The following is a 19,103-nucleotide window of genomic DNA, read 5'->3' as shown; positions in this document are numbered from 1 at the left end:
GTTTCAGTTAGATTCAGGGTTAGTGGTTCAGAAAAATAAAGATTTATAAAATTTAGTAAAAGTAACAGAGGCATCAGTTTTTTATAAACTTTATTTTTACTATATTTGGCCCTTACCATAAAAATAATTATTCATCATTATAATTAGAATATAAGCGAATTATCATGATATCTTCCAAAATAGGGATATTAAAATTAAGTTTGATTTTTAAAGCAAAACTTTCATTTTTAAATATATATTATTATATTATACATTATCAATCAATAAAAAAAAATATTATAAAATATGCTCGTAAAATTTTTACATAAAATAGAGTATTGTAAATAAATAAATAGGAAAATTAATTTCACCAAAAAATGTTTTTGAAAATATAAAAAAAATTGTGTTTTATGTTTTAAATAATTGACATGTTTTTTATGTTTTAATATAGTTTTTTATACGTTATTTGAATTAAAATAAATAAATAAAATTTTAATAAATTTATTGAACCCGAACCCTAAATTTTAAAAAAGAGTTCGGGTTTGAGTTCAGTAAAATATTGAGGTTTCAAAGGATTTTCATTCAAGGTTCGGGTTCATAGTCCTAATCTAAATAACGAAAAATAAATCAACTGTAGTATTCTTGGCATGATTGGAGTTGCTTTTATGAGAAACCAACGGCCTTCTATCTTCAGAAGTAAATGATCTCATCTTAACGACACCTTTATTAAAATGCGAAAGGGTTATTAAAAACTTAAAATATTATCTATCTTTAAATGTTAAACTATTCATATTTGGTTAAATTCGAGTCAAACTAGCTAGTTGGTTGTTATGTAATGTAAATAATGTTTATCCTAAGTCTTGGATTTAATTGGATAAGATATAGATTTTAAACGTAATCGTTGAAAAAAGAGTTTAAATACATTGTCTTATGTTATAAAGAAAATTAAAAAATATATTGCTCTGCACCTTTGGCACTGTAAAGCTCATTTTCTTCATCTTCTTCCAGATCCTCGACGATCCCATTAATTTCATCGTCGGAATTTGCATCGAGCAAAGGAGAGAAGGCGTATCTTGATTACATAAATATTTTTTTTATACAAACGATTTTTAATATTGAATTATGGTTAAGAAATTTTTTTTTTGCTCGTAAATGGGAAATAGTTCGGAGCCAATTATAACATTAATATATTTAAGTGGTACATTAAATATTCCAAGTTTAAATATTATTCAGAAAACCTTTGATTATTTGCAGAGGGTCGCCATAAGATAATGATGGCAAAAAGAATGAGCGAAAAGAGGAGATGCCAAAATGCTTCGTCGAGCCAAATTTGTCGCCAATTCTTGATTCAAGAGAATTTATAATTAAAAATATATTAATTCATTATGCAATCTCCTCAAACTATTGCAATATTATATTTCTTCTTTCTTTTCCACTTTGTCTTTTATACATATATATATATTAAATCCCGAGGTAGATAAAAAATATTTAAAAAAAGATACCTTGAGGCAAGTTATCAATTTGTGTTCTTTAAACGACCAAAGCATGAAAGCTATAGAGGCTAGAGAGAAATTTAACAAAATATAGTATCCTTATTATATGTAATATGATGATTATAAATATATTTCGCTTTTATAAGAGATGACTAGTATATTTCTAAACTTATTTATTTTTCTAAATTTTACTTTCTTTAGGCTGTGTCCAAAATATCATAAAAATTAAATTCATAAATTTTAGAAATTTTAATGAAAATAAATATATAAGCTATTTTAATTGTAAAATTTAAAAAAATGAAACATAGAAAATTTTATAAATTGCAAAAATTTAACATTTCATTAAAATTTCAAAAATTAAATTTTATAACTTTCCGAATATTTAAAAAAAAAGATTTTATACTTAGACGTAAGAATTTTTTTTTTAAATTATAAAGGAGGTGCCCAAAATTTACAGAAAAACAAAAATGACAAAATAAGAAAACTTTTAAAAAAAAAATTTTGAACAAAAACGTGTCCAGAAAATTTAGAAAATTTTTAATAGTTTATTTTAAATTTGTGAAAGTTTTCGCATTTGTAAAAAAAAGAAGTTTAGTACATAGCTTATGCAATAAAAAAAAATTAGAAAATAGATATAAACCATTAATCTGATAGCCATATTTAGCTTTGTTAACCGACTCGATTTCAGTGATTTATAAAAATATCCATATCAAGATTTTGACCAAAATAATAATTCCTAAGTCTAGGGAATTTACCAATAGGTGTATAAACCTTTCTGTCACCCATGAGCAAGATTTCCAGGCTTGGGTAATATTATTTTGGCTAAAATCTTGAGTCCGCAGTTTTTAAAATATGTGAATACAACAGTATTAAAAATAAGATGGTGGCAAGTCATGTTAGATTCCCCATATAATTTGCTTTAAAGCTTTATGAAAATATTTTTAAATAAGTTATATTCATAATTTAAAAAAATATTATACGGGAAACAAAGGTGGGAAGTCACCTGCTGATTTTTATTCACCGAAGCTTAAAAATGCAATTAAATGAATTAATCATCAGTGTAGGTAAGTATGATATAACAATGCAGCACCTAATTTCTGTTTTTCGCATTGGTTTTTAAAAAAATCTTAAATTTACGAAGGTTAAATACCATTTTTAAGTATCGGGCACTTATATCGGGTAAATTTTTAAATATCTGTATACCGATATCAAGTATCAGCATCTCTGATTCTCCCTCCCCGAAGGGAATATTTAAAAAGTAATTAATTTTTATTACCTATTACGCAAAATACCAAAACGTTAGTGAAATATCGATACATGGTCAGTTTAACAACGTTGTGCCGTAGTTTCAAAGTTCTTAGGGTATTGACTAAGCCAGAAAACACGTATAAGGAAGGAGACATAATATAAAAGCTAGGAGTTAAAGGAAATTATTTTATACGTAAAACCTTTTCGTTACAATTTAAAATGATAGGAATCGGATGGCACCGATTTTGGCTGACATTCGATTCTTTTCGAAATAAAATCGCAAAATAAATTTAATTATTGCAAACCCATTTATTGATCGAATAGGTTAGAAATTCAATCTCTAATAGAATCGGATAGGCAAAAAAAGTAGCTAATCGGACATCCCTAGTTAAGCGTTTTTTATTGCATTTAGAATTAAGATTTCTGATCTTTAAAGTATATGGGTTCATAAAAAATTTTAAATTTTATGGAGGATTACTGAAATTATTTCTTATAAAACTTTTAAATGTTGTGTCATGCTTTTCCAATAAATAAAATTTAATAATCCTCGATATTAACAAATTTTACAAACTATTTTTAAAAAAAATAAAAAATAAAATATGATCAATAATTGATGACGACGAAAAAAAGGATATCCACCAGCAAATAACGGAGTCAAGGAAGGCAACTGGAATGGTGGCGAATATGATTATGCTGTTAGGATTAGCCTTGTTTTTGCTAACGCGCAAGATTCCGTCGATCCAGGCAAATATGAAATAAACGAAGCCAAGATATATGACGCGTTTCATGGTAGAACCTAGTCTGGGTCTGTAGATAAAAGTTTTAGAATAACGAATGGTGTAAATAACGTGTAGGCCAATTTTTGACCACCTAAAAAAAGGTGAATCTTAGTATTTAGCCAAAATATAACACATCAGCCTAGGGGGTTTTGTTTAATAATTATGCTCAACTTTGAAAAACGCAAAAATAATTTTAAAAAACCTGGCTAAGAATATTGACAGATTTTTTTTTGTGTTAACAATTTTAAATTTTTTCTGGGGTGTTGCTAAATAACGATTAAAGGAAAGATTCCACTGAGGCAAATTCTAAAAGAATAGATTAAGATTTTTTAAGGAATAGAATTTGCTTAACCTTAAATATAGTCCTTCTGTTCCAAAATTTGTTCCTCTAAATATTTTATTTTAAACACCACCCCCTCCCATTTTTTTTTAAAAAAAGTGTCTTTTTAGAAAACCTATTTTTTCTTATATTCTATCTTCTTCGCAAAAACGTTAAACTCGACGTTTCCATCACCATATGGTTTTTATTTTTGGAAACTTATTTTGTAATATTCGTACATAAAAGAACTCATTGATAATATTACTTGACTATCCCGTACCCGATACATGCTATAATTATGAGGATGCGTGATAAAGCCCGTTTAAGAGCCGATATTAATTCGGCAAAAACAAGGGCTCCATAAATCGAATTACCAGTAGAATTTACGGTGTGATACTCCCCAAGGAAAAGTGATTTCTCTAAAAATCCTATATTTTTTTATGAAAATTTGAGTCATAATAAAATATAACATAATCATTATTTATGTCTATATTCTCTATTCCATTTTTAAAGGAAATTATTCAATTTGTATGCTCGTTGAAATATATTATTGAACATTAATCTAATATTATAAGGATTGTAGTCTTAAAGGAAATTATCAATTTGTCGCGTATACTCATTATCGAAATATATATCATTTATTGAATGTATACTAGCCTTATAAGGATTGCTGTAAAGGAAATTATTAAAATTGGGGCATAATTATTATCGAAATGTATATTATTTATTGAATATTATATACTATCCTTAAGGATTGTCTTAAAGAAAATTAGTGGATTTGGGGATACTCATTATCGAAAATCATGTAAATCTTTGAGATTTTTTTTAATGAGGTTACGCCAGTGTTCATTATTTGTGTTGTTTTTTTCCTAAATATTGAAAGGTGGGAAAAGTATTTATAGAACATGAGGGTATTTAAAGAAGGTTTGGATATCATGGTGATTTGTAAATTACACTCCCTAGAAGATTAACTGAGTATTGGGTGTGAACGGGATAGTATGATTATGTAATTTAAATTTACTTTATGTAAAAATTAATTATTCATCAAAATAGAATAAAAACTAAGATATTTAATTTCTGGGTTTATAATTTTTCGATATTGCTAAAGTAATAAAACTATAATATATCATCATTTTCGGTATTTATCAGGGACCCGGAGTGAACCGTTAAACCATTATAAACCGTTATAAATATCAGAACCGTAACCGTAATCGAACCGATATAATTATTTTTTGAAGGAGTAAAAAGAACCTTTATAAAAAAAGGTTAAACCGGGTTAAACGGGTTCAGTTTTTATATTTTAGGAATCAAAAAAATTTGAATATCCAGAATTATATAAACTTGCTCTTATAGTACCGGCGGTTCCCGAAACACAAGTTTCTGTAGAAAGGGCCTTTTCGGGGCTAAAATTTATGTTATCGTCACAACAAACAAATATGAATCCATTTGTATTAGAAAATATATTACTTATAATATATTTAAAAATGAGTATTTTGAATCTTATATATTTTTTTATATATAATTCATAGATTCTTATAATAAAAATAAATTAGACGATGGTGTTGCTTCAATAAAAAAAAAATTTCTAACCGTAATGAACCATTATGAACCTTTATAATTAGCTGAACCGAACCTAACTTTTGCAAATTTTTCCTTAAGAACCGTAGCCAAAACGTAACCATTATAATATTTTACATACTGAACCGTAACCAAACTGAACCGTTATAATTAAAGGTTCCCCTGGTATTTATATATTTTCACAAGCTTTTATTTATTTACACGTGTTGTTTCTAATACTCAAACATGAAAATAAAGAAAAATATCAAAAAAATTAAATTCTTTTTAACTTAATAACTTTTTTTCACCATGCCAATTGCGATCGATAATATACTAAAATGAGCATGCAACCACTAAAAATATAATGCATGCATACACTTCTATAACATTGCATTATTTATCATCATCGTTTTTAAAAAAAATCACATACATGCAATATATAAATCCAACATAAGTGAACTTTACAATTAATTATTTTAAATTTTTTCCTTTATTAATTATATATGAAACTAATTTACGTTCTTTAAACACTTTCATTCTATAAATATTTTAAACAACTTTACAACAAGAATCAACACTAGTGTAACCTCAAAAAAAAATCACAAACATTTACATGATTTTCAAATAACGAGCATACCCCCAAATAATTGAATAATTTCCTTTAAGAAAAATCATCATGAGGCAACTATATATTTTGTGATAGTCGTGAAACAATGAAGAATTTTATTATATCAATGTAATTAATTACATCAGTATATATATATTTCGCAAGCCAATTATTATAATAACATCAATTAATCATATTACCAATTCATTTACTTTTCAAGGTTAATTTATTTAATTGATTCTATTACATCTATTCTCTCTTTTTTGGCTCTCGTTTAAAACGGTACATATTGTTTTCTTATCCGGTTAGGATCAAATTCAATAAGTAGTATACACAGATCTGATAATTTAAACAGGGAAACAACTTTCTCTTATTAATATAGACTTACCAATCATGATTAAGCAATGATAAATATGAAAAGATAATCAAATAAATAAATACTAATGAATCACCAAGGAAAATAACGGCCGCGATGCAATATTGAATTCTCAGAAGTTCTTTGTAATAATATATGCACCAAAAACTCCAGACGATCATGTATATCAGGTATAGAGCGCACATGCAAGCGTAAAACTTTGATTAATGAAATAACATTAATTAGGTAAATTTATATAATTAAAATTCATGTATACAATTTTTTTTTAAAGTCACAATGTGCCTTTTGTGGGAAAATTTAAAAAAATTAATTGTTTAACAGAATTTTAAGAGTAAATCATGATTTTACATTACACATTTTTAAATAATGATAAATCGATGGTAAATCAAATATACAAAAATAAAAACGAAATCCACTATCTAGTTTAATTCATCAGTATTATTAAATGGCTCGTTTTGAACCGATTTTTAAAAACGGTAAACTCAATATTTTATTGCCTAATCCTCGAGATTTCGTTAATAAATGATAATTCATTATTAATGCGTTGTCCCTACTTCTTCAAAAAAAGACAGTTATGTTCAAGTCAACATAGAGAGGTATGCTAAACGGAACATATTTATATGAATTCTAACAAGGTTTTTTTCAGGAAGGAATCTAATCCAAAGAATCAAATTAAGGAGGTGATCGCCATGAATAAATAAAAAGGTGGTAACTATAAAGGTTTTCCTTGAGTACTCAAAATCTAATACCTGCAAGCTCGCTATAACGTTTTAAATGAACCGTTTTCAATAAATTTATATTTAGTGATATTGACATTTATCACTGACATGTTAGATTTAATATTCTTTTTTTTTAGTGAAATTGACTTTTATGACTGATCTGTGTAAAACACATTGTATTTAAAGAGTTTATTTAAATAAGATTTTTAAATTATAATGAAGATAGTGTTAAGATCAATTTTTTTATTTTTCAAAATTATTATAAATAATTTTAAAATGTTTTTTTGCAAAGTAGATTTTATTTAATAAATTGATTAAATTAGTCTATATAATTTTTTTTCTAATATCCTTATAGAATAAATCAATTGATAATATATATGAAAACAACCAATTGCTGGCCTATAAAGTAATTGTATATTATTATTAAAAATATTGTTTTTATATTCTTCAGTTCTGATATTATTACAACGGTAAAATCAACAATTTATAGACAGGCATAAAAACCTTAGTATTATACCAATATACTCGCCTTTGCGAAGTATATTATTGCAATTTTTTCTAATAATAAATTTCAGTATTACTGACAAAATGATTGCCTAAATACACTGAAATATTGTTCATTTTCATTGAATATATTTTTTTATTAAATATAATAAATTAAATTTATGGATATGGATATGGGCTTGGGTCTAAAGTTTTTTCATTTCGATTTAGCTTATTCAAATCTTTGCTAACTTAAAAAAATATTGGAATTTTTTTCTAAATAATAAATTTCAGTATAGCAAACAAAATGATTGCCTAAATACACTTATGTATTGTTTATTTTCATTGAATATTTTTTTTATTTTTATTGAATACAATAAAATTTTTTGGAGTTTATTGAGCTCATGAATATTAGTGCTAGTATTTTAAAGAGCAAAGAAAATAAATGTAATATAAAACATTACTTTGAAAGAAAAGGTACATAGTTGCTTTAATTATTTAGTAATATAAATATTTTTTAAATGATGAAAACTCTGAGGTAGTGAGTAATAATAAGGAGGAATTAAATAACATGAAAATCACTTAAAAGGTATTATATTTTTACTTACCATTATTTTTTTAAAATATTTTGTCTCAAAATTACTCAACACAATTAATGGAAAAGAGGATGAGAATTGTGAAGCCCAAAAATATTTAATATTATAAGTCTTTTTTAGATGAAAGAGTTTTTAAGAGGATTAAGTTATCAAATGATGAAACGAAGATGATAGAGCTTGGTAGCCACCGAGGAAATAGTAATATTTCTATATATTGATAATAATTTGTTTTTTAAATTATTAGTTGTTATGCCTTCTAATCCTAATGTACCAGTTGTAATTGACATAATGAGCTAGTTTATTGAGAAAGGTGTAAATTTGTATTATAATTTCATTAGGCATATTTTTTTAGATATAACAGTAGAGACAATAATTTCCAAGAAAAGATACAAATTTTTTTCTTCCCAACAGAAATTAAAAATTTATCATTTGAACGCTTTTTTATAACGATCAGGAAACGATATCCAAAATATAATAATGGTGTGATGGGAGAAAATTTTTCCACCGAGTGGATTATTAGTGATGGAAATTGCCTCTTCAGGTATATATATTTACAATAAATTAAATTGTTAATAAATATTATAGATATATAAGCAAAGAATTTTGTAATAACGAATGCCACTATGATTTTCTGAGACAGTAATGCATTTTCGAGGAGCACAGATATGCTTGAGCAGATGGAATGGTTTCTGGGAGAACGGGTTGACATATATTTGGAGAGAACAGGGATGGTCGAAAACTTACGGAACAGAGGCGGAGATAGTTTCAATGATAACTATAATTCTGAAAAATATAATTATTCACACTATTTATAAATAATATTGTACGCCAATTAAAAAATTAAATAACATCAAAAAAATTAATTTGAATATATATATAAGAAATTAACGCGATCATTTTGACCGCATTATAAATTTTAATTAATCATATCGCATATCTTATTAATATATTTTTATAATTATATATAAATTTTATATATAAATTAAATAAAATATTATATATAAGATACACATTTTTTTATTAAATATAATATGATACCAACATATTGCCCGTCTTTTTTTTGTAAAATATATTATGGCTTGAAATAAACTTTAAAAAATGTTAATAACTTATATATTCTTTCTATCCCTAAGTGGTAACATGAAAATAAATGGTGCAAGTGGTTATCTTACCTACATTTTAAAACTGTTATCTCACATTTCATTAAGCTTTGACATTTTCTGACTTAACCTTAAATTAATAGAGTTAATATTAATAAATACAAAATTTTGTAAGGAGAATAAAAGAATAAGGCAATAATGTCTTAAATATCAGTATAACAAAAGTATAATAATAATCGTCAACAAAAGCGGAAGGGGGGAGGGAGTAGGAACAGTTTGTAACCTATTTTTCTTGAGGGGGTTAGGGGGTATGCGCTTTTAAATGGAGGTAGGGTAATTGGGGGGTTATCTAATAAATTTTTAGATGAAATACGACAAAATATATTGCTGTAAAAATTAATACTTTTATTATAGACCTATTATAATACAATTATATTGGTGATCATCGAAAATCTATATATTACAAATAAAATAATCATAGACATTATTTTCAAAATAAAACTATATGCTATTCTTTTAAATGTAATTCAAAAGGATTAGACACTCTCGGCAAGCTCATATTCATGCCAAACAATATACTATAATAATGCATTTATTGGGGTTTTTTAATTGAACTCATGATCTAAAAAAGGAAATCCATTATAATTAAAAAGGTAAAATTAATAATGGGAAGGCGAAAATTTAGGGGAGTAGGCATAGGTTTTTGAGGGGGGGTTTATATTCAGTGAAAATTCTGTCATGTATATTCTGTTTACACTTCAGTCATAAATGTCAATATCACTTAAAATATGAGATATAATTGGTCATAAATGTCAATATCATTAAAAATATTATATTTAATCATTACACGACAGTCAAAAATTCAGTATCACTAAAAATATCATATTTAATCTATGCACGTCAGTAATAAATGTCAATATCACTAAAAATATCCTAATTAATCTATGCATGTCAGTCATAAATGTCAATATCGCTAAATAAAAATTTATTTAAAACAGGGTTCATTTATAACGTTAAACCGGCTTGGACTGAAAAATTTTATGATTTCAAAAATTAGATTGTGTAAAAAAATTATTTATTCGGGCCCAGTCCGGGCCTAAAAATTCGATCTCTGTACAAGTCTCTTGCTATAAATTTAATTCTCTCATTTTAAGTTATCTTGGTTGGGTTAGATCAAACATACGGTAACAAGGGGTGTGAAATTTCATTCCCGAAATTTGCAGAAATTCGTTCACATTTTTTAAAGGAGCATATTATAAAAATTATTTACTGGTAACATAGGCCAATCGTGAGCAGATAAATATTTCCCGGAAGAGCTTTTCATTTCCACACGAACTTTTATGAAAAATAAATGAAATTTTATTCAACGATATCGATATTAACAATTAAATACACGTAAAATATTAAACATGTTTTTTTATTTTATTATTAAAAAATATATCGCAAACCGTCGGCTGTTTAAATATCTCTCCGACAAATATTACGACTGATTTTTTTTTAATGTTTCAAGGGAAAATCAGCAACGCACAATGTATTCGCGAGTGCTTGATAAAAAAAATGAACTAGGGCTACCGCTGCACTCATAACGATATGGGCAAAGTTGTGGAGAGTGTAACGAGTATCTACCTAAAATATTGGAACTTTGATGGGAAAGATCGATTAATTAACAATATATTGCAAACGATGTTGAGGTTGATTTCTAAGACATCAGAAAATGACACTATATAACGTGTCATAGAAAATAAAGATGCATATAGTGTGCCTCCAGAAAACAAGATTGAGCAGAACTAGGTAAAATTAAAAATTCAAGATACTTCCAAGGAATAGCCATGGAAGATGCCTTTAAAGACAAAGTGGAGGAGGTTAAAGTGTGCTCATATCGGCTGGTGAAGGTAAAATTGGTGGACAATAAGGGCAAGATACTTTTTTAAGGAAGCTATACGACCTAGTGGAAATATAATTGGAGCCTGATTATGATAGATATTAAATTTGGGTATAAATAGGGACGGCGTCGAACAGTAAGATTTACTCTTGCGGCTCGTACTCGACCAAAATTCAATCAAAGTTCGTAATTCGATATTGAGAGGAAGATTATCCAGATATAAAAAGAAAATATATACGCCAAAAATACTGAGAATGGGATAAGGAAGAAGAAATAGGCGAAATAATATTATAAAACTATATCAGCTCTGCTGAAAGGTTTAAAAAAAATAATTCGGCTCAGTGAAAATTGGGCGCATTATTTCAAAGTATTAAAAATAAATTCTTTAAACCTTTAAAATATAAAAATATAAAAACTCCATTACAATATAGAATAGGGGAAATCTTTTGGGCAGGATGGGTCATTGATTAAGCCTGTCAGATTTTCGAGGTGAGTTTGAAGGATTATCAAAGATCAAAATTGCTCAAAAGCGGGACTACTGGGGACAAGTCATCGCATTTTATTAAAATTACTGTTCAAATACAAAATTATCTATCATTTTTTAAATTTTTTATTATATAAATTAAATAGCAAATCTTTATTTAAATATTTGTCACATTTAATATAAAAAATACCTTTTTTTAAAATTATTTATCTAGTGTGCGGGTCAATTTTATTGAAGAGTCGTCGAGTTCGTGAAAATAAGATATGATTAATATTTAAATTTTGTTGAACCAAACCGAACTGCGAACCGTTATAAATTTCACACCCCATAACCGGGTTATAAGAATATTTTAAAGGGAGAGAATCGAGCCATTTATAAACCATTTTTTAAATTATTTTTTTTAATGTGTCATAATTTGATTGTGGTTCATTAATTTAGGTTCGAAATTAATGAATATTTGTTTTTTTTAAATTTATTTCAGAATCATTAAATTATATGGACATACATATTTTGTAATTTTATTGATTTTTAGTTTAGTGGAGAGTTTTTTTTTGTATTTTGTTTTTTTTTGTATTTTGTTTTATTTTGTCATGAATAGAAAGACATTATGGGTATTATTTTTTTTATCATAATTATTGTTAAAGATAAAAATTAATAAACGAAAACCTAGATCTCAAGTCTAAGAACAATGTTTTGTTAATTAATTTGTTTTTAATAATTCACATTTTATAATAAAATAAATTAAATTTTTTCTCTCATTTTTCTTTGGTTTTTCAAAGTTTTTAAAAGGGTTATTATGATGGTCAATTAATAAAATATATTATGTATTATTTATAAATATTCAAAACTTATGAAAACCGTAACACCGAACAGATATAAATTTTTAAACCGAAATTAAGCGTTATAAAATTGTTCAAAAACCGAAATGTAGCTAAGCCGTTTTAAAATTTTAAACTAAAATCGGAATAAAAGTAACTAAAAATTGATAAATTTGCTAATGTAGGCCCGATTTTTATCAATTTTATTCTTTTAAAATCCAGAATGCTGACGGTGAGTATCTGTCAGGTCTAGTCGTAAGTATTAACCCAAACTGTTTAAAATATTAATGAAAGGCAAGATTATAAATGAGTGAAAAAAACAGCGTAATTATTTTTATCGACAAAGAGAAAAGGAAATCCGAATACTGTAATAACTTTATGGCAAAAATGGTATTGAAAGACCGGAAGAAAATATCAGAAAATAAATTAAATTTCATACTGGAAAATTCTATTGTAAACTTTCTGTTTATTTCAATCTAAAGTCATTTTAAATATTTTTTTTAGATTTTAGACACAGCCATATTAAAAAAATTATCTCAATGGATAAATTAAAAAGAATTGGTGAAAAGATTAAGACAAAAGAGTATGAAGTAAGGGAGAATCTTAATGGAAAATCCGATGTATGGAAGAAATTTTCATTTATATATGATGAAAATAAAGAAAAGCTTAATTATGTCATTTGTATTATATGCAAATTTATTTATGTATATAATTCAATAACAACAGGTTAGATATTTATACATAAAATATGATCTTATTAAATTATTTTAGGCACAAATCAACTTAAAAGACATAAATGTGTATATACAAATACAAGTACAACAGCAGAGAGTAAAAAGACACAATTAACAATTGATAGTCTTTTTGATACTGATCCGAAAAAACTCAAAAATTGTACAAAATTGAAAAAAGAGTGCACAAAGGTGCTTACTATGTTTTGTGGACGTGATTTGAGACCATTTGATACAATTCACGGGGAAGGCTTTGTTGATTGTTGCCAATATTTTGCCAAAATTGGTTCAATATATGGAAATATTGATGTTTTAAACATCATTCCAAATCCTACGACAATTTCTAGAAATTTAGTAGATACTGCTGATGGTATCCGCAATAAATTATTTCCTATATTAAACTCATATATAAAAAAGGGTCGATGTGCTGGTAACAAATTTATGAAAATATGGTTAAATTATTAATAATTTTTTATAGCCCCCACAGACCTTTGGACTGATGATTATAAAAAAATATCATATGTAACTAACAATTCATTTTATAAATGATTTCTGGAAACTAAATAAAATTGTATTGTTTACATGCAAATTTGAAGATGAAAAAAAGACAGGGGAAAATATCAAAAAGGAAATTATTAGAAATTTCACCTTGTTAGGTATTGATTTCATTAAAAATATTTATAAAAATCCATGTATTCTTTGTATCAGGATACAGCAGGGCCTATTTATCGGAAATTCCAATTATTACCGACCAAGGAGCTAATATGATTAAAGCTTTTGAAAATCATAAGCGTTTAAATTGTGCTTCTCCATCTATTAAATACAGTATTGAGAAATACTTTTGATAACAAAAATATTGAATCTTGTTCGGAGATAAATCAATGTTTTAATGACTGTAAAAGTTTAGTAACGTATATGAAACAGAGTGGGTAAATTAACTTTTTATTAAAATATATCATTACATTTTAGATTAGTTAATCGCCTCGATAAAACTCTCCACATGTGTGTTGAGACTAGGTGGAATAGTAGGTTGAATATGATTGAATCGATCTTTAATCAATTTAATGACATATTGGAAATCCTCAATTCAGGAGGAGAGTCGATTAGACTTGAAAATATTGATTTTGAAATGATGAGGGATCTGATCAAGTTTCTGACGCCCTTTAAAAAATGGCGAGTGATGAACTTGAGAGTGATTTAAAACCTACTATTCACAAAGTTATTTTATGTTATCATAAAATATTGAGTTTTTTAGCTAATCCTAGCTTAAGCTATCAGCTAAACCAGCTTTCATTAAGATGCCGGGAAATATTGGTGGATAAATTTAATTCCACCAAATTTCGACGTTTTTTTGCCCAAAATTTCGGGATATGAAAATGTTATCCCGGGAACATTATAAAGATTTGTGTCAACATATCAACACGTTGATTAATGCAGAGAAAATCAACAGAGATGGGATTGAGCAAAAGTCTTTAAACAACTCACCACACCATCTAACTCGTGCTCAACCGATAGAGTAGTAAATAAAGGTTTATTAAATTAATAATAAAATTATTTATTAAAAAATAATAAAGTAAATATATATCTTAATATTATTAATGAATATTTTTTTCTTAAGAAACTACAGAGGTGGGAGATACGTTTTTGGACTTCTCTCTATGGGAGGCTGACAATGCGTATTCTGATGCTAGCGCTGAAGTTGACGAGCTAAAAAAAATACCTAGATCCGAAATTATGTATTGATGACGATAATATTTTAAAATGGTGGAAAATAAACCATTATGAGTTTCCAAATTTAAGTATTTTAGCTCTTAAATTCCTGGCTATCCCTGCTTCGTCGGCTAGCAGTGAAAGGGCGTTTTCAGCTGCTGGTAGGGCCTTTGAGGAAAGAAGGACTCGTTTAAAGCCAGATAAACTGGACGTCTCTTTATTTATATATCATAATTATTCACTTTGTGATAATTTTGATAATGATATTGATGAGGTCAATATAATATAATATGTTCATTATATTTTTTATATATTTATTAACTTTTATATCATATCTATATTCGCATAAATGATGCTTATTGTATTATATAATCGTTATAATTTTTAAATTCGCTTGTATATTAATCGTTTTATAATATTTTTTACAAATTTAATAAAATGCAACTTAATATATATCTTGAATAGATTATGGCCGTCAAATAAACTATTTAAGGTGGCTGAACTGAATAATACACATAAATTTTTTTTTGGTTATTATAATATTAAAACTTAAATTGCAAAATTTTATTCGGGCTCAGGTCGAGTCGGATTGGACTAAAAAATTTTTTTAAAAAATTTTTTAAATTCGGGTTCGGGTCGGGCTCGGGTTGCGAAAAAATACTTTGCAGTTCTCTAATGATAGAGAATCTGCTTATTTGGTAGAAAATAAAGTATATAAAATGATGACTAAGTTAATATGGGTGTAGTGCAATACTGACGATAAGGGCTTTATCTCCTATGAAAAATTGTTACACCATGAGGACGATTATAGAACTGCAAAGTAATTTTTTCGCAACCCGAGCCCGACCCGAGCCCGAATTTAAAAAATTTTTTGTCCGAGTCCGACCCGAGCTCGAGCACACATTTTTTAGTCCAACCCGAGCTTGACCCGAATAAAATTTTGCAATTTAAGTTTTAATATTATAATAACCAAAAAAAAATTTATGTGTATTTATTCAGTTCAGCCACCTTAAATAGTTTATTTGACGGCCATAATCTATTCAAGATATATATTAAGTTGCATTTTATTAAATTTGTAAAAAATATTATAAAACGATTAATATACAAGCGAATTTAAAAATTATAACGATTATATAATACAATAAGCATCATTTATGCGAATATAGATATGATATAAAAGTTAATAAATATATAAAAAATATAATGAACATATTATATTATATTGACCTCATCAATATCATTATCAAAATTATCACAAAGTGAATAATTATGATATATAAATAAAGAGACGTCCAGTTTATCTGGCTTTAAACGAGTCCTTCTTTCCTCAAAGGCCCTACCAGCAGCTGAAAACGCCCTTTCACTGCTAGCCGACGAAGCAGGGATAGCCAGGAATTTAAGAGCTAAAATACTTAAATTTGGAAACTCATAATGGTTTATTTTCCACCATTTTAAAATATTATCGTCATCAATACATAATTTCGGATCTAGGTATTTTTTTTAGCTCGTCAACTTCAGCGCTAGCATCAGAATACGCATTGTCAGCCTCCCATAGAGAGAAGTCCAAAAACGTATCTCCCACCTCTGTAGTTTCTTAAGAAAAAAATATTCATTAATAATATTAAGATTAGTGTTGTTAATCGACTAAATTTAGTCGACTCACACACGACTAACTAATAGTTTTAGTCGAAAAATTCGACTAAAAACTTTAGCAACTAAATTAGTCTATTAGTCGACTAATTTGGTCGACTAATTTAGTCGACTAAAACGACTAATTTAGTCGACTAAAACGACTAATATAGTCGACTAAAACGACTAATATAGTCGACTAAAACGACTAACATAGTCGACTAAAACGACTAAAACAACTAATATAGTCGACTAAAACGACTAACATAGTCGACTAAAACGACTAATTTAGTCGACTAAAACGACTAATATAGTCGACTAAAACGACTAATATAGTCGACTAAAACGACTAATTTAGTCGACTAAAAGAACTAATTAAGTCGACTAAAAGAACTAATTAAGTCGACTAAAAGAACTAATTAAGTCGACTAAAAGAACTAATAAAGTCGACTAAATTAAGTCATTAAACATAACATAATCCTTATTTTTGATAAATTTTTTAGGTAAAAATATATGTTGTAAAGATGTAAAAATAAAATTTCAGTGAAGATGTACCATCATAGAAAAATATTAATTGTTATTTTTGAAAAGTAAATAGATAAAAATATATTTATTGTAAAAGTGTTAAAATAAAATTTCAGTGAAGATGTACCATAGAAGAGTGACAATTATCATAATCGTTATTTGTGAACTTTTTTGAATTTTTTTAAAACAAATAGGTAAAAATATATATTGTAAAGATGTTAAAATAAAATTTCAGTGAAGATGTACCGTAGATAGGTGACAATTATCATAATCGTTATTTGTGAACTTTTTTGAATTTTTTTAAAATAAATAGGTAAAAATATATATTGTAAGGATGTTAAAATAAAATTTCAGTGAAGATGTACCGTAGATAGGTGACAATTATCATAATCGTTATTTGTGAACTTTTTTGAATTTTTTTAAAACAAATAGGTAAAAATATATATTGTAAAGATGTTAAAATAAAATTTCAGTGAAGATGTACCAGAGAAAAGTGACAATTGTCATAATCATTATTTTTTAACTTTTTTGAATTTTTTAAAAGCAAATAGGTAAAAATATATATTGTAAAGATGTTAAAATAAAATTTCAGTGAAGATGTACCGTAGATAGGTGACAATTATCATAATCGTTATTTGTGAACTTTTTTGAATTTTTTTAAAACAAATAGGTAAAAATATATATTGTAAAGATGTTAAAATAAAATTTCAGTGAAGATGTACCAGAGAAAAGTGACAATTGTCATAATCATTATTTTTTAACTTTTTTGAATTTTTTAAAAGCAAATAGGTAAAAATATATATTGTAAAGATGTTAAAATAAAATTTCAGTGAAGATGTACCGTAGATAGGTGACAATTATCATAATCGTTATTTGTGAACTTTTTTGAATTTTTTTAAAACAAATAGGTAAAAATATATATTGTAAAGATGTTAAAATAAAATTTCAGTGAAGATGTACCATAGAAAAGTGACAATTGTCATAATCGTTATTTGTGAACTTTTTTGAATTTTTTTAAAACAAATAGGTAAAAATATATATTGTAAAGATGTAAAAATAAAATTTCAGTGAAGATGTACCATAGAAAAGTGACAATTGTCATAATCGTTATTTGTGAACTTTTTTGAATTTTTTTAAAGTAAATAGGTAAAAATATATATTGTAAAGATGTTAAAATAAAATTTCAGTGAAGATGTACCGTAGATAGGTGACAATTATCATAATCGTTATTTGTGAACTTTTTTGAATTTTTTTAAAACAAATAGGTAAAAATATATATTGTAAAGATGTTAAAATAAAATTTCAGTGAAGATGTATCATAGAAAAGTGACAATTGTCATAATCGTTATTTGTGAACTTTTTTGAATTTTTTTAAAACAAATAGGTAAAAATATATATTGTAAAGATGTAAAAATAAAATTTCAGTGAAGATGTACCATAGAAAAGTGACAATTGTCATAATCGTTATTTGTGAACTTTTTTGATTTTTTTTAAAACAAATAGGTATAAATATATATTGTAAAGATGTTAAAATAAAATTTCAGTGAAGATGTACCAGAGAAAAGTGACAATTGTCATAATCATTATTTTTTAACTTTTTTGAATTTTTTAAAAGCAAATAGGTAAAAATATATATTGTAAAGATGTTAAAATAAAATTTCAGTGAAGATGTACCATAGAAAAGTGACAATTGTCATAATCGTTATTTTTGAACTTTTTTGATTTTTTTTAAAACAAATAGGTATAAATATATATTGTAAAGATGTTAAAATAAAATTTCAGTGAAGATGTACCAGAGAAAAGTGACAATTGTCATAATCATTATTTTTTAACTTTTTTGAATTTTTTAAAAGCAAATAGGTAAAAATATATATTGTAAAGATGTAAAAATAAAATTTCAGTGAAGATGTACCATAGAAAAGTGACAATTGTCATAATCGTTATTTGTGAACTTTTTTGAATTTTTTTAAAGTAAATAGGTAAAAATATATATTGTAAAGATGTTAAAATAAAATTTCAGTGAAGATGTACCATAGAAAAGTGACAATTGTCATAATCGTTATTTGTG

The 19,103-nt window shown here is 26.2% G+C and overlaps 1 protein-coding gene and 2 long non-coding RNA genes across 4 annotated transcripts in view; 2 read left to right on the top strand and 1 right to left on the bottom strand.

Annotated features, from left to right (window-relative positions):
- Positions 1-19,103, bottom strand: part of LOC135930506 (transmembrane protein 87A-like) — a 34,879-nt gene that overhangs the window by 917 nt on the left and 14,859 nt on the right. For both annotated transcript variants that reach the window (XM_065467310.1, XM_065467311.1), the window contains exons 9-17: positions 10,527-10,591; positions 6,435-6,555; positions 4,084-4,246; positions 3,356-3,527; positions 2,749-2,857; positions 1,482-1,540; positions 1,218-1,321; positions 948-1,051; positions 612-700 (exon numbers count right to left, since the gene is read on the bottom strand). In XM_065467310.1, the coding sequence (XP_065323382.1) occupies positions 612-700; positions 948-1,051; positions 1,218-1,321; positions 1,482-1,540; positions 2,749-2,857; positions 3,356-3,527; positions 4,084-4,246; positions 6,435-6,555; positions 10,527-10,591 (986 nt within the window). The remainder of the gene's footprint in view (positions 1-611; positions 701-947; positions 1,052-1,217; positions 1,322-1,481; positions 1,541-2,748; positions 2,858-3,355; positions 3,528-4,083; positions 4,247-6,434; positions 6,556-10,526; positions 10,592-19,103) is intronic.
- Positions 6,280-7,360, top strand: LOC135930507 (uncharacterized). Its single transcript, XR_010572795.1, has 3 exons — positions 6,280-6,583; positions 6,630-6,954; positions 7,005-7,360. It is a non-coding gene; the product is annotated as an uncharacterized LOC135930507 (long non-coding RNA).
- LOC135929907 (uncharacterized) lies at positions 7,870-9,084 on the top strand. The gene is made up of 4 exons (XR_010572663.1): positions 7,870-8,354; positions 8,401-8,466; positions 8,509-8,697; positions 8,742-9,084. It is a non-coding gene; the product is annotated as an uncharacterized LOC135929907 (long non-coding RNA).

Source organism: Gordionus sp. m RMFG-2023, chromosome 5, assembly GCF_954871325.1.
Source record: "Gordionus sp. m RMFG-2023 chromosome 5, tfGorSpeb1-WG-v2, whole genome shotgun sequence".
In the NCBI taxonomy this organism is placed as follows: domain Eukaryota; kingdom Metazoa; phylum Nematomorpha; class Gordioida; order Chordodea; family Parachordodidae; genus Gordionus; species Gordionus sp. m RMFG-2023.
This window is presented reverse-complemented; position numbering and strand designations above follow the sequence as displayed.